The sequence below is a fragment of the Suillus subalutaceus genome (genome assembly GCF_016647625.1).
Source record: "Suillus subalutaceus strain FC151 chromosome Unknown DFJ58scaffold_251, whole genome shotgun sequence".
In the NCBI taxonomy this organism is placed as follows: Eukaryota; Fungi; Basidiomycota; class Agaricomycetes; order Boletales; family Suillaceae; genus Suillus; species Suillus subalutaceus.
This window is the reverse complement of record NW_024540500.1, coordinates 24,844-37,658: the sequence shown is the minus strand read 5'-3', so window position 1 is coordinate 37,658 and position 12,815 is coordinate 24,844. Positions and strand designations below refer to the sequence as shown.

At 44.0% G+C, this 12,815-nt stretch overlaps 2 protein-coding genes across 2 annotated transcripts; one reads left to right on the top strand and one right to left on the bottom strand.

Annotated features, from left to right (window-relative positions):
* Positions 1 to 2,231: 2,231 nt before the first annotated feature.
* Positions 2,232 to 5,914, bottom strand: DFJ58DRAFT_736134 (uncharacterized protein; the record flags this gene model as incomplete). Its single annotated transcript, XM_041386748.1, has 18 exons — positions 2,232 to 2,267; positions 2,323 to 2,550; positions 2,596 to 2,730; positions 2,780 to 2,901; positions 2,976 to 3,012; positions 3,064 to 3,225; positions 3,285 to 3,353; positions 3,411 to 3,442; positions 3,565 to 3,640; positions 3,694 to 3,753; positions 3,801 to 3,872; positions 3,923 to 3,979; positions 4,026 to 4,100; positions 4,154 to 4,210; positions 4,257 to 4,331; positions 4,378 to 4,674; positions 4,737 to 4,903; positions 5,578 to 5,914. 18 exons carry the CDS (start codon positions 5,912 to 5,914, stop codon positions 2,232 to 2,234), a joined length of 2,094 nt encoding a protein of 697 aa, XP_041235980.1.
* Positions 5,915 to 6,146: 232 nt separating this feature from the next.
* On the top strand, positions 6,147 to 9,852 carry DFJ58DRAFT_719454 (uncharacterized protein; the record flags this gene model as incomplete). Its single annotated transcript, XM_041384631.1, has 15 exons — positions 6,147 to 6,504; positions 6,589 to 6,761; positions 6,801 to 6,921; positions 6,984 to 7,175; positions 7,224 to 7,452; positions 7,497 to 7,629; positions 7,679 to 7,854; positions 7,906 to 8,002; positions 8,054 to 8,337; positions 8,374 to 8,498; positions 9,077 to 9,136; positions 9,187 to 9,254; positions 9,279 to 9,456; positions 9,509 to 9,670; positions 9,722 to 9,852. The coding sequence occupies 15 exons, from the start codon at positions 6,147 to 6,149 to the stop codon at positions 9,850 to 9,852; spliced, it is 2,487 nt and encodes an 828-aa protein (XP_041235979.1).
* Positions 9,853 to 12,815: the final 2,963 nt, after the last annotated feature.

The following is a 12,815-nucleotide window of genomic DNA, read 5'->3' as shown; positions in this document are numbered from 1 at the left end:
ATGTACATCCACTGATATATCTTTGTGGTCGTGCACCGGTGAGTGCAGAGTTCTTTTTGTTCGTTCATTAGTTGACTGAGCATCTAATAATCAAATACTGGGACGATACCTGGGCAGAAGGCATCGAACCATTGTCTGCCGATGAGGCCTGTCAATTTTTGCATCACTCCGGCTGTATTCATTCATTGAGCATACCACCTGCCAATTGCCTTTTTCCGCTCCTCTCAGTAATCCCCATTGAGGCATGCATCTTCCCACAGACCCTTCAGTCATTTTTCACGTAGAACCATGGCCCCGGATGTGCCAAAAGGCTGTAGAATCATGGCCAGCCAGTCCTCAGCCGGTCTATGTAGGATGGGTGCTGGCCGGTGCATTAAATTTGTCAGAATGGTCAAGGCTAGCCTTAATTTTACATATTGTAGACACAGGCCAGTGTGACAATCATACCAGCGCTGGGCGCGTATGAGTGTCATAGGCATATTTTGCCTTGCATAGAGGAAAAGAGTAAGGCGCTAGTCACCAGCGCTATTCAACTCCCAAGCTATCCGCTTTGGAACCACTTTTCTCCCATAGTGCGCTGCCTGGCCCGACGCCTAGGTATTCCGTCCTCCCATGTCCTGCCTATGTCCACCTACCTCCACTGGTGTGTTATTTTTCCTTAAATGTCGCTACTCATCAGTCGCAGGTCTTATTACATGTATCCTCGTGTTCCGCAGTGCAGCATGTTTTCTTACCTGTCGCTACATTGTGCCCTCGCCAGTATCGCTACTATTCTCGCCTACGCATTCCCGAACATTTATGCAGTATGATAAAATGACCCATCACACATACAGTACAGTACTTCCCTTCCCCGGACCTTTGCTGGTGTTGGAGTCACTTTAGTCGCTATATCCTAGTCTTGGTGCAATCAATTCCGCTCTTGCCAATCTCTTTGATCACATGTCGCTTGACTTGCTTTAAGTGCGTGTTGCTAAAGTCCCCTCTTAAAGTTTGACTTTTGCAATGTCAGGATCGCTATCGGTAGTCGAGCTATAATCTAGTTGCTATCGGGCATTTCACTTGCACTGTCTTATCTTACTCCTCGCTTTCACTCCCTTTGATTTCTTCTCGCTATCGCTAGTCAGACGTCACATAGCACTATCGCATAAAACAATTTGCATAGTGCTTCTCACTTATACGCACGTTTCTCTATTGGAACTTACTTGTCGCTAGTCGCTGATCGCTATAAGTGTTACTCATCAGTTTTTGGTCTTAGGTCGCTATAGGTTATCAGTCCTTCGCACTATCGCTACCCTTGCATATTAGAAGTGAGTTGCTTCAATAGCAGTCCTCTTGGGTCGAATACTACACTCGCGCCTATTTGGATAAGTAGCTCTAGTTTCTAACCAGCCTAGTGGCTATTTCTCTTTCACACCGGCCAGCAGTACTAGACTTAGGGTGGCCCTGGCCAGCTGTCCACCTACAGCATCAGGAAACCTGCGTTTTCCCTGATTGACCTGCATGGTCTGACAGCAGATCCAACAGGAACCCCAGTCCTTCAATCTGTCAGATATGGTCTGAAATCAGATGCATCACTCTGATCTCAGCACATCATAGTATCAGCAACAGAGACCATCAGTATTACATCCTGTTATTCCATGCAGACTTGCAAAGCAACATGTTAGACAGTACATCAGGACATAATAGATACTCCAGCTCTAGGGTTATCAGATGTTTCAGGCTATTCTGTTCATCTGGTTGTTAGGTGCTCAGTATCCCAGACTACCTATACAACACATTATCTGGTTGTAGATAAACCATATTTAGCAGACCAGCATAGTTCAAGTCTTTCATATTAGCAGGACCATCATATCGTGGGACTGTCATTTACTTAGATTGTTAATTAACCAGGCAAATTGAGTGTCCAATTATGATAATGTTAGATCTGTCAGTGTTTCAGTGTGTCAAATGTGCATGACCCTAGACCATCCTTTGTCTTACATGAACAGCTCTCCAGACGATTAATATACCAGATTATCACTTGTTCCAGTTGGCAAGAACTCATATCACACAACTACTAGTCCTTCAGGTATGCAGGAACATGATTGATCAATATTATCTAGGTAGGGTATTGTATTCAGCAGGCAATGTGAGTTGGAACAGCAAACAAGCAACTAGTATGAATGAAGAATTAAACAAGAAAAGAGCAGCAACAGAGCAATGAGCAATGAGTGAAACATGATCACGAAATTCTAGAAAAAATCAACCCATAAGTGAAATGTCAGATCCTGAATCACTGCCTGAATCTTCTTCGATACAAATAGCATGGCCGTTGTCACCTACAGCCTTCCTCTGGGCCTTCGCGTGACGAGATGGCTGCTTTCGATGAGCATCGATGAAGGGCCTCACACCCTTAAATATCTTCTTCCATTTGCGGCGGCTAGCTTGCTCTAGAGACTCTATGACAAGTTTAGTGCGGTCACTCCAAAGACCCTCTGCAAATTGAGACTCTACAGGTCTCTTGGGTTTTACGTAGACCCCGGTTGACCACATCTTCCATGCCTGTTTGACCTGCTGATACATCAGTAGCGTTGGGCTGAACGAAGATAGACAAACCACAATCGTGGCAATGGACAGTGCTCCCTTTGGCATGTCTGTGCGGCGTAATTCCTTCGGGAGATCGTGGACCTGCTCAAGGTAGAGTGTGAAGGTATCGAGAATGCACGAATCTTTGAAAGAGCCTCGATATGACTATTTGACAGGTGAGCAATCAAGGTGGGGATGAGATTGGAACACGTACATCTATGTCTGTTCTATCCCTGACAACTAACTTCCACATATAAGGATATATTGGAGGGTTCACCCATGCAGTACAACCAGCGTCATCAACATACCGAGCTTGTTCAGGCACCAGATATGCAACTGTGTCAGTGATGTCGTCAGGCAACCAATCTTGCATTGGATATATTTTCCAACGATGATCTCTGCTCATTCACTGAAGTTTCTGCGATAGTCATATGCACGCTGCATCAACTGGATAAAATGTACAATCAGGTGGTAGAAAGTCAATCACAATAGACTTACCACTTTATACACAGCGTCTTTGTTCTTCAATACGGTGTGCTTGAGGGTCGGAAAGGCATGATCCCAGATTTGCTGCATCTCTTCAGCAAAGTCCGAGATATCCCACATGTTATCAAGGCAGGAGATAAAGTCAATCCACATGGGGACAACATAAGAATCGAACTTGCGATGTGACCCAGCAGGAAGGTCATTTTTGTGAACTTGATGCATCTATGTTGTACTTCGGCATCGTCATCGTTGTCATCGTTGTCGTCATCCTCACTGTCGCTGTTGCATTGAATGGGACGATGCTGTGGTATAACTAATCAGTTACCTTGTAGCACTGATCACATTCAATTTGAACATACCTTCTTAGAACTAACTTTAGACTTGGACTTTCCTGAGCCACTAGTCTGTCAGTCAATGCCTGAGGGTGCCAAATTCGCAGTGGGCCTGCCACTGGAGGTTTTCTGTTGAAATCAGAACCTCGTGATTAGCATCAGCCTATCTTAAAAAACATACGCACATTGTGGGAAGGCTTTGCGTTCATGGGGCGACGCACGAGTTCTTCATCATCGGATTCCACGGTCATGTCAACCTGCAAATAATTAACTCTTAGCATAGCATTAAAAAATCCTTGCACAAACTAACCCTGGTCTTAGACTTGTTTGATTTATCAGTTGTCTCTTGGTCAACGTGAGTGGAGATATTCTGTTGAAGTTGATCAGCACCGGCCCATCTTGAGAAAGTATACACACCTTGTGGAATTTTTTTGTGTTCATGAGGGGATGCATGAGTTCATTATCTGAGTCTTCTGGAGTTGTCTTGACCTGCAATAAATTAACTCTGAGCACAGTACAAAAAATTTGCGCGAACTAACCCTGGTCTTGGACCTGCTTGAACTACTAGTCTCTTGGTCAACGCAGGTGGAGGTATTCTATTGAAGTTGATTAGCACCAGCCGACCTTGAAAAACACACAAACCTCGTAGGAAGGCTTCGTTTTCATGGGGCGATGCATGATTTCTTCATCATCCGAGTCTTCTGTGGTTGCATTGACCTGCAAGAAATGAACTCTTAATATATGATGAAAAAAACCTTATGCAAACTAACCCTGGTCTTGGACTTGCTTGAACTGCCACTCTCTCGGTCAATGTGAGTGGAGGTATTCTGTTGAAGTCGATTAGCACCAGCCCATCTTGAAGAACATACGAACCTTATGGGAAGGCTTCGTTTTCACGCGGCGATGTGTGATGTCTTCATCATCTGAGTCTTCAAAGGTTGTGTTGACCTGCAACAAATTAATTATGAGCACAGTAGAAAAAATGTTTGCGTACTGTCTGTTCACCCTCCTCTCCAGTGTTCCTATTGGCCTTCGACTGTGCCTTGAATTCACATTTGGTCTTTGCATTGTCAGTGTTGACCGTATATGCTTTGATGCTTGGATCGGCCTTGCATTCGCATTTAGACTTTGCATTGTCGATGTCGACCGCAGATGCTCCATCCACCTCATTCTCTGACTCAGCAGAAGTCTGGTCAGGCTCTAAGTTGGGAAACAGCAGATCGTTATCTAATGTATTTCCCTCTTGTTCCTCACCCATAGCTACAGGTATCCTATTGACAGGTGAGACACTCTGAGTGTGCATAAGATCCGGGGTATGTTAATTTGTTAAAGTAAAGGAAACGAAAAAAATACCTTTGATACAGAGACCATGGACAGAGCCAAGATGTCATTGTCCCCGTGCGTGATAATAGGCATTGGGAGTTGTGCGCGTGGGCTTGCCTGACATTCCTCATCGTCTTCTCGCTCATCTTCAAAGCCACTGGACTTAACAGTATTATGAGGGGGATGTTTTATGGAGTCTGTGGAATACAAGGTCAGTGATTTAATAGAAGAAGAAAAACATACCAGCCACACCTCCAGCAGTTGCAGGGGCACTGTTCGGAGGGTGTGTTATGATATTTCAAGAGGCCATATCACACCACCCTTCACGGGGGCCACTTTGAGGGGGCTGCAAAAGAAAAGGTTGGGATCCTCTTTGAATCTTTTGGCTGATGGTCTGCATTTTGAAGGAAAGGGTTTTCGTATGAGATACATAATGTTGATGATTGGTTGATGAATGTTGAACATTGATTGGTAGATCCAGTTGAGTCAGCAAATTGTTGGGTGCTAATCACTAAGGCAGGACTTACCCTTCGTCATCACTACAGGCACATTGCTTGCTGTGACTCTGTTTCCCTCCCCCCAAACTGTCCTTCACATTCTCGAATCTCTGTGCAGCATCTGTCCCTTACTGACCTTTACCAGTGGTGAGTGATTATTATGTTCATTCTGACTGGCATCAACGTGAGCTATAATAAATGCTTCATCAGCACTTGTTATCCTGTGATTGAATAATATGCGAGTTACATGGTTGTGCTTGACTTGATGATTGAGACCCACTGCGGACACTTGGTTGAACTTGTTGAACTTGGTTCAGATATGTCCGAGTCAGTGCCTGTCACCAACTCATCATACGGCTGAATCTGTGACATACCTGAGTTTGGTGGACTCGCTGACCAAATTCCAGTACTTGGCTTCTGGGATACTTTGTTAATAGTGGGACTGGGTTGTCGCACTGCAAGCCTTTCTTTTTCTACATCCTCCATCTCCATGTAGATCTCGAGCTGAGCAACTTTTCCTGCAGCACAAGCCTTCTGTTCCTTTGCGGCTTTTTGGCCTCCTGGCTTCTTCACAGCACCAGCCTTCATCCTGCCGGTGGGAGCATCATTGTCATCGGCTGGCAACTTGGCATCAACAGCCTTTTGACGTTTGGATGGTAGGTCTGGTAATCCGGGTTGCTTGTTTCGATTTTCTACGTGAGTCTCCACCATTGCTGGATGTCGTCGACGTACTCAAGATAGAGCAACAAGTGAGCCGAGTACTGGTTGTACAAATAACAGTTACTTACACACCCAATTTTTTTTTGCAAAGTTCACTGAGGGACCACCACATTCATTTGTCACATTTTCACACATTCACACCAATGTGAGGCCCTACTATAGGACATCTACTATTCCCAATTACTAGTACTCAATACTATCTCTACATGCAGAGACTTATACTATGTCATTGCCTGCATTCCGCCCTCGAAAATATTACTGTACTGATGCTAAAGTTACAGCTTGCTGTCGTGGCTTTAAGACCTTGGGTGGATACCAACAACACCGCAATGCGCTACACATCGAGCCTCCCCAGCCTACTCGTCCACGCCAGCATACTTTTTCGGAATGCAAGTCTGATGCTGCGATGGAGACTGGACATAGTGACAATGAGGATACATACAGAGGATCCTACTATTGTCAACATCCTGTTCTCGATGGTTCACCGTGTGATGCTGTGGGTAACTATCTACTATCTGATGGCGATCCTCCCATCCTTGACCCGCCTGCTGAGGATAATCCATGGGCTCCCTTCCAGTCACGTAGCCACTTCCAGCTTGCGGACTTCATCTTCCGATGAAACCAGACGCCTGGTAAACAAATTGATGAGCTCATGCAGGTTCTAGTGTCTTTGAAGGAGTTTAATGGCAAGCCTCCATTTCATAGTGACACCCACATTTATGATACTATCGATGCCATCTCTTTGGGCAATATATCATGGCAATCTCTCTCACTTAAGCATGCTGAATTCGAGACTGCATCACCTGATGATGCACTGTGGAAGTGTAGCGAGTATGAGGTGTGGTTTTGAGATCCCCGTGACTTGATACAAAATCAGCTTGCCAACCCTGATTTCGTAAATGATATTGACTACTCAGCTCAGCAGGTATTTGGAGAGCAGGGTCAGCATGTATGGTCGGATTTAATGACAGGTAATTGGGCTTGGGATCAGTCTGCAAGTATATTCCAGTGTTCACTGACGGATTAATACTAATTATGTTTGTTTCATAGAATATACTAGCTGAAGATCCTGACTGTTGTGGCGCAATGTTTGTCCCCATCATCCTTGGGAGTGACAAGACTACAGTCTCCATGGCAACTGGCCAGAATGACTTCTATCCACTCTACATCTCTGCTGGGAACCTCCGCAATAATGTTCGTCGTGCACACAAGGAGTCCGTGAGCCTCGTGGGGTTCCTTTCAATCCCCAAGAGTATGTATACTAGTATGAGACTGCTAACAAAGCTGATGATCATGATAGCTGAGCGAGATCATGAAAATAGTGTGGAATTCCGGAATTTCCAACGACATATATTTCATGCCTCGTTACAAGCCATTTTAGAGGCTTTCCGTCCTGCAATGGAGAAACCAGAGGTTGTAAAGTGTGCGGATGGTCACTTTAGACATGTTGTGTATGGTCTCGGTCCATATATCGCCAATTATCCTGAACAGTGCCTGCTTGCCTGCATAATTCAGAGGTGGTGTGCACGGTAAGCTCTTCTTGAACCTCAAATTTCATTGACTTATGGTTTAGATGTACTGCTGATAGGCAGGATTTAGATTGCTTGGCCTCTGGTCGGCGATTGCACCAACATACAAAAGCTCTAATGCATGGTTATTCAGTGAGCGAGCTCAAGGATGGCTGGGGTATTCTCGGTAGCATCCTGGTGAGTACACATCAGCTCCTTGCAGTCCTTGGGTGTTAAAAGTGTGTAGCCATTCACAGCATACTTTCAGCGTGCAGACATCCACGATCTTCTTGCTCCGGATATCCTGCATCAAATTGTTAAAGGGACCTTTAAAGACCATATCGTGGATTGGATTGGTCAGTATCTTATTATCATTCATGGAGAAGCAGGGGCAGAACGAATATGGGCAGATATTGATCGCCGGTACTAAATATTTTGTAGTCAAGATCATTATACTGACATCCTTGATTCTAGCATTGCTGCAGTACCTGCATTTCCGGGTCTGCATCATTTTCCTCAAGGTCGAAAATTCAAACAATGGACAGGTGACGACTCAAAAGCTTTGATGAAGGTAAGAAGTCGTCTATTGATATCACTTGACAATCTTTGAATCAAGTTATAGGTATTTTTACCAGCTATCACGGGACATGTTCCCGACAAGATGCTTAGAGCTCTTTACCACTTTCTTGACTTCTGCTATTTGGTCCGTCGCTCAAGTCTCGACGAAGCCAATCTAGATGCCATGGATAAGGCCCTGCATACCTTTCACGAGGAGCGTCACGTCTTCAAGGATGTCGGTGTCACTCCAGATGGAATCTCTCTACCCCAACAACATTTTTTATGTCATTACCGTTATCTAACACAGCAGTTCGGTGCTCCCAATGGATTATGTTCCTCTCTCACAGAGTCGGAACACTGAAAGGTGGTCAAGGAATCCTGGAGATGCTCAAGTGGCTACTTACCCCTTGGTCAAATGCTGGTAAACAACCAACAGCTCGACAAACTCGCATCATTCCGAGCAGAGAAAACTGCTGCAGGTCTACTTGATCAACCTTTACTCCCACCTGGTGTCATTCCAATTGACCCAAATTGTGTTACAGTCGACATACACCCCTATTCATTTTCTCTTCTTACCTTGTATTACGTCATGATCGCCATCATAGCCATCGCTAGACTCATCTCTTATCATCAGCTGTATTACATCACGATCACATCATGCCATCGCTAGGTGATCTATTCTTGTTATCTCTGACTCGTTCTTATCTCTGACTTCATCGTACCAGCCCTAAAGCAGTTATTGTTCACTATATAAACTCGCTTTGTACTATGTAGTTCTTTACTTTAATCTTACTAGGTTTTACCTGGAACTTTCTTCGCTTAAGACTTCCAATCTTAAGTCGTCTGAAACTGATTCAAGTCAAGGACACTCTCCTTGCCTTGTCTTACAAACTCTTGTATACGCAAGAGTCTTGACTCGACCTTAGCCGAATACTCTTATCGAGTAGCTATTGTCGGAACTATCCTAGTTCATAACAAATTGTGATGGTAATTCAGACGTTTTGTATTGGCAGAAGTTTAATTGACCTGAATGTAGCACTGGACGACCCGAACTTCTTCATTTGCCGTGATGATCTGGACCTCAAAGATGCTGTTGCGGATGATGACAATGAGGCTCAGGTCATTGCACAATTAGCGAAGAGACGAGGTAGGATCTTTTGACTTTTGCCATGATACCCAAATCATTCTTTTCTTCAGCGCATGGTTATCCACAACAGCTCCAGGCGATTGGTGAACATATTGGCATTCCTCATTTTTGTGACCTTGTGCGCCAATTTCTGCATGATCAGCGCAATCCTGATCATGCTATACCCGTGCATGAAATGGATGTATCACAATGCCCGAACTTTAACGGCAAGGTGGATGTTTTTCATTCCGCAGTTGCATCGTTTCATGCTGCTAGTGACAGTTGCGGAGTTAATGGCATGATGTGTCATGCCTTCCGTGCTGCACCTAACTGGCGTGGTGGTCGTCCTCGCCACAATTGTGTTTTTTGTCGAGCATGATCCAACCCTGCCAGGATTTCAGGGTCTCTATGTCGCACAGGTCATCCTCTTATTCTCATTCACCTTTCGAGGTGTACTGTATCCTTGTGCACTCATTCACTGGTTTTTGACCATTGGCAATCAACCATGCCCTGAAACTGGTATGTGGATGGTCAAGCCAGAACTCGACGCCGACAGTGGAGAATGCCTCATTTCAGTTGTTCATCTAGAAACCATCGTGTGACCAGCACACTTGATCCCCGTTTACGGTTCACATTTACTTCCTCATGATATCACTCATTCGGATTCTTTGATGGCATTTGAAGCATTCTACATAAACAAGTATTCGGATTATCATGTGTTTGAAATTGCGTTTTGATTAGCAGCTTAACCTCCAACTTGTAGCACAACATTGTATTAATACATATTCATGTTCAACCATTGAATATAGTCACTTTCGAGTTCAGGATAATCCCAACCTTGTCCTCAGAGCTTGCAGATCTCGCATAACTTCTGTTACAAAATTAGCTGTGACCCGTTAGTCTACTACTGCAGCCAGATCACTGGTACAAGCAGTACTTCATTAATTTGGCACCAAGTCTAGCACTTCATTCCTTCGACATTCTACCAGTACTTTCATCAAGAATCATTGCTTCAGTATTTCTGTACTCTCTCCGTGATTCTTCTCATCAACACTAGTACTAGTAGCAGGAGCCTGAGGTCCATTAGTATTTCATTCAACATCAAATCACATTTAGCTATACTGCTGGTGTGTACCAGTAACGGTATATAAGTCTGCAGAGCATTTCAACTCCACGGCAATGAAGGTGAGTACTGCTACTACTAGTTTTGTAAATTGTCGCTGACTCGGACTTGATAGGTTCAAATTTTGAATGTGCAATAGTATCTCCACTCCGTGTCTAATATCAACCATGGCTCCTCTTACTAGTACTAGTAGTAGGTGTCTCAGGTTTTTTTCTGCAGTACTACTGACACTTTGGTCACCCCCTTACAGACACCTCTTAGGTTGATTGTCAGCTACAGAGGTTTCACCTAAGAGGTGCTTTTCTGCTGGTCTGCCCGGTGTTCTGTGGTCTTTCCCTGTTGTGCTTGGGGACCAAAGGCCATGGACCATACATGAACCAAAGACCATTGGGAATTATGATATGGGAGTACCACAGGATGATTTGGACCACTTGAATTCTATATGATGCAGGGGCGTCTAGGGTCCTCAAATGCCAATTTCTTTGGAAAATTCTCACTATATGTATTGCATCTATGCCCTGCACCCTCCATACACCTAACAAATATTCTTATATATAATTGAACAATATATCTGGTGGGTATATGGAAAAATGAAAGTCATTACTTTAATTGAACTTCTTAATGAAAGTTGTAGTATGTGTTAAGGCGAGTCTATATGTGATCATACCTTATCAAAATTTGAAGGGAAGGTGAGATATGGCCATAACAAAAATCGTTGTCGGGCTTGTTTACAAAAACAAAAGTCATTATCCTTGATGAAAGTTGTAGTCCTAGTGAGGGTAGGTCTATACCTGCACATATTTTGTCAATTTGCTATCATTTGGAAAAGATATAAACTTTGTGCAAAAACAATAAACAGGGAAGACCACATGCTTAATGGGAAAGACCATAGGCATAATATTCATCTAATAGGGAAGACCACAGGTGTGATATTCATCTAATAGGGAAGACCATAGGCGGAATATTCATCCAATAGGGAAGACTACAGGTGCAATATTCATCTAATAGGGAAGACCACATTTTTAATGTCTCAGGCTGATTGCTGTACCAGGTATTTTCAAATGTTTCGGAGCAGGATTATCATTATATCCTGAATGCAATTGAATCCGACAATAATCTCATTCACAAGTATGCCTTCTCTCCACCTACCATGTCTAAGCTGATCCAGCACTTTCTCCAGACCATCATACATTCCTCGTCTCCAAACACTCTCTGTCAACCTGCCAACTCCAGTCCATGAATCCATTCTGGTGCCCCTGCACACTGCAATGGGAAACATCATTGCATCTTTACCACTTCCACCAGCACTTCATACTGCCCTCCACGTGCACATGAACACGATGGTCGAAAAGGGGGAAGATAACGAGGATGATGAAGACAAATGTAATCTTGGCATCCCCGACATGCTAATCCAATGCGAGACGAGAGATGTGGAGTTCCATTCATTATGGCCATTCGAAATCTCATTTTCACAATCCTCAGAGGTGGCAGAAATGAAGATACAACTTTTCGCGGACAAGAACCCCCACATCGAGGGGGCCACCCATTTCCACATCACTGAGGCAGAAAAAACACACCTTACCAAGCGACAAATGGGTAATCGAGCAGGATTTAGACAAGAAGAAGGTTGGGCACATTAAAGAGGCCAGTGGGAGTGCAAGTGGTGATGGGATCTCGTCTTGCTCACACATTTGGCTGCAACCCCTCATGATAACTGTTACAACTTGGCTCCACCCCCCCAATGGACGGTTGAGAATAGCCAATCATCATTCACAATATCTGTCGGAGATTTTTCATGAGCATTGTAATGCTCCCGCATTTTAATGTGCCTTGGGGTTATTTTAACCACCATCATGACTACATTATGTTGTGATTACAACGTCTAGACTGAGTTTCAATGTCCTCTCGATAAGCATAGTATGTGTGTGTAACGCACATTCATCTAAATCCACCACCTGCGATAGACCCCAATGCCCAAGATGCTGCCTGAAAAGTGGCAGTGATCATCTGAGAGTACCCACTGCAATATTTGTGGTTTAGAAATTCGAACTCGCGGATTAGCATCTCACTTAAAGAAGTGTGAAAGGCAAGATCAGGAACAGCGGGAGGATGAACAACTTGCTGATATAGTTTGGATCGCCGAGAAAAAGGGTAAGCTACCAAATGTTCTGAAGTACTAACAGATATATATTTTGACATAACGGTACAGAGTGTCACAAGGAATGTTGAAGGCTTCTTGAACAACAGCAAAGTCTTCAGAGCACGCACATTGGATCTGCAAGTGAGTACACCACTTCCAGTGATTTTCTTTCTGTTATGAATATTCTGGTATGATTATGTAGTAAACCCTGTTACGATCTGGGCAGCACAAGATGAAGGCGGTGTGATAGAAAATGAGGGTATAGAGAACAATATTGGTATGATTTCCCCACTTTTTGAATTTGTAAGACTGACTACATTTTATCTACATCAGACATGCAAGGGTCGTCGCCACATAGACGTGAATCGATTGACTTTGACCATGCTGTGTTACCCGATGTCCCTGACCTTGATCATCCCAATGAGCTCCCTTATGAA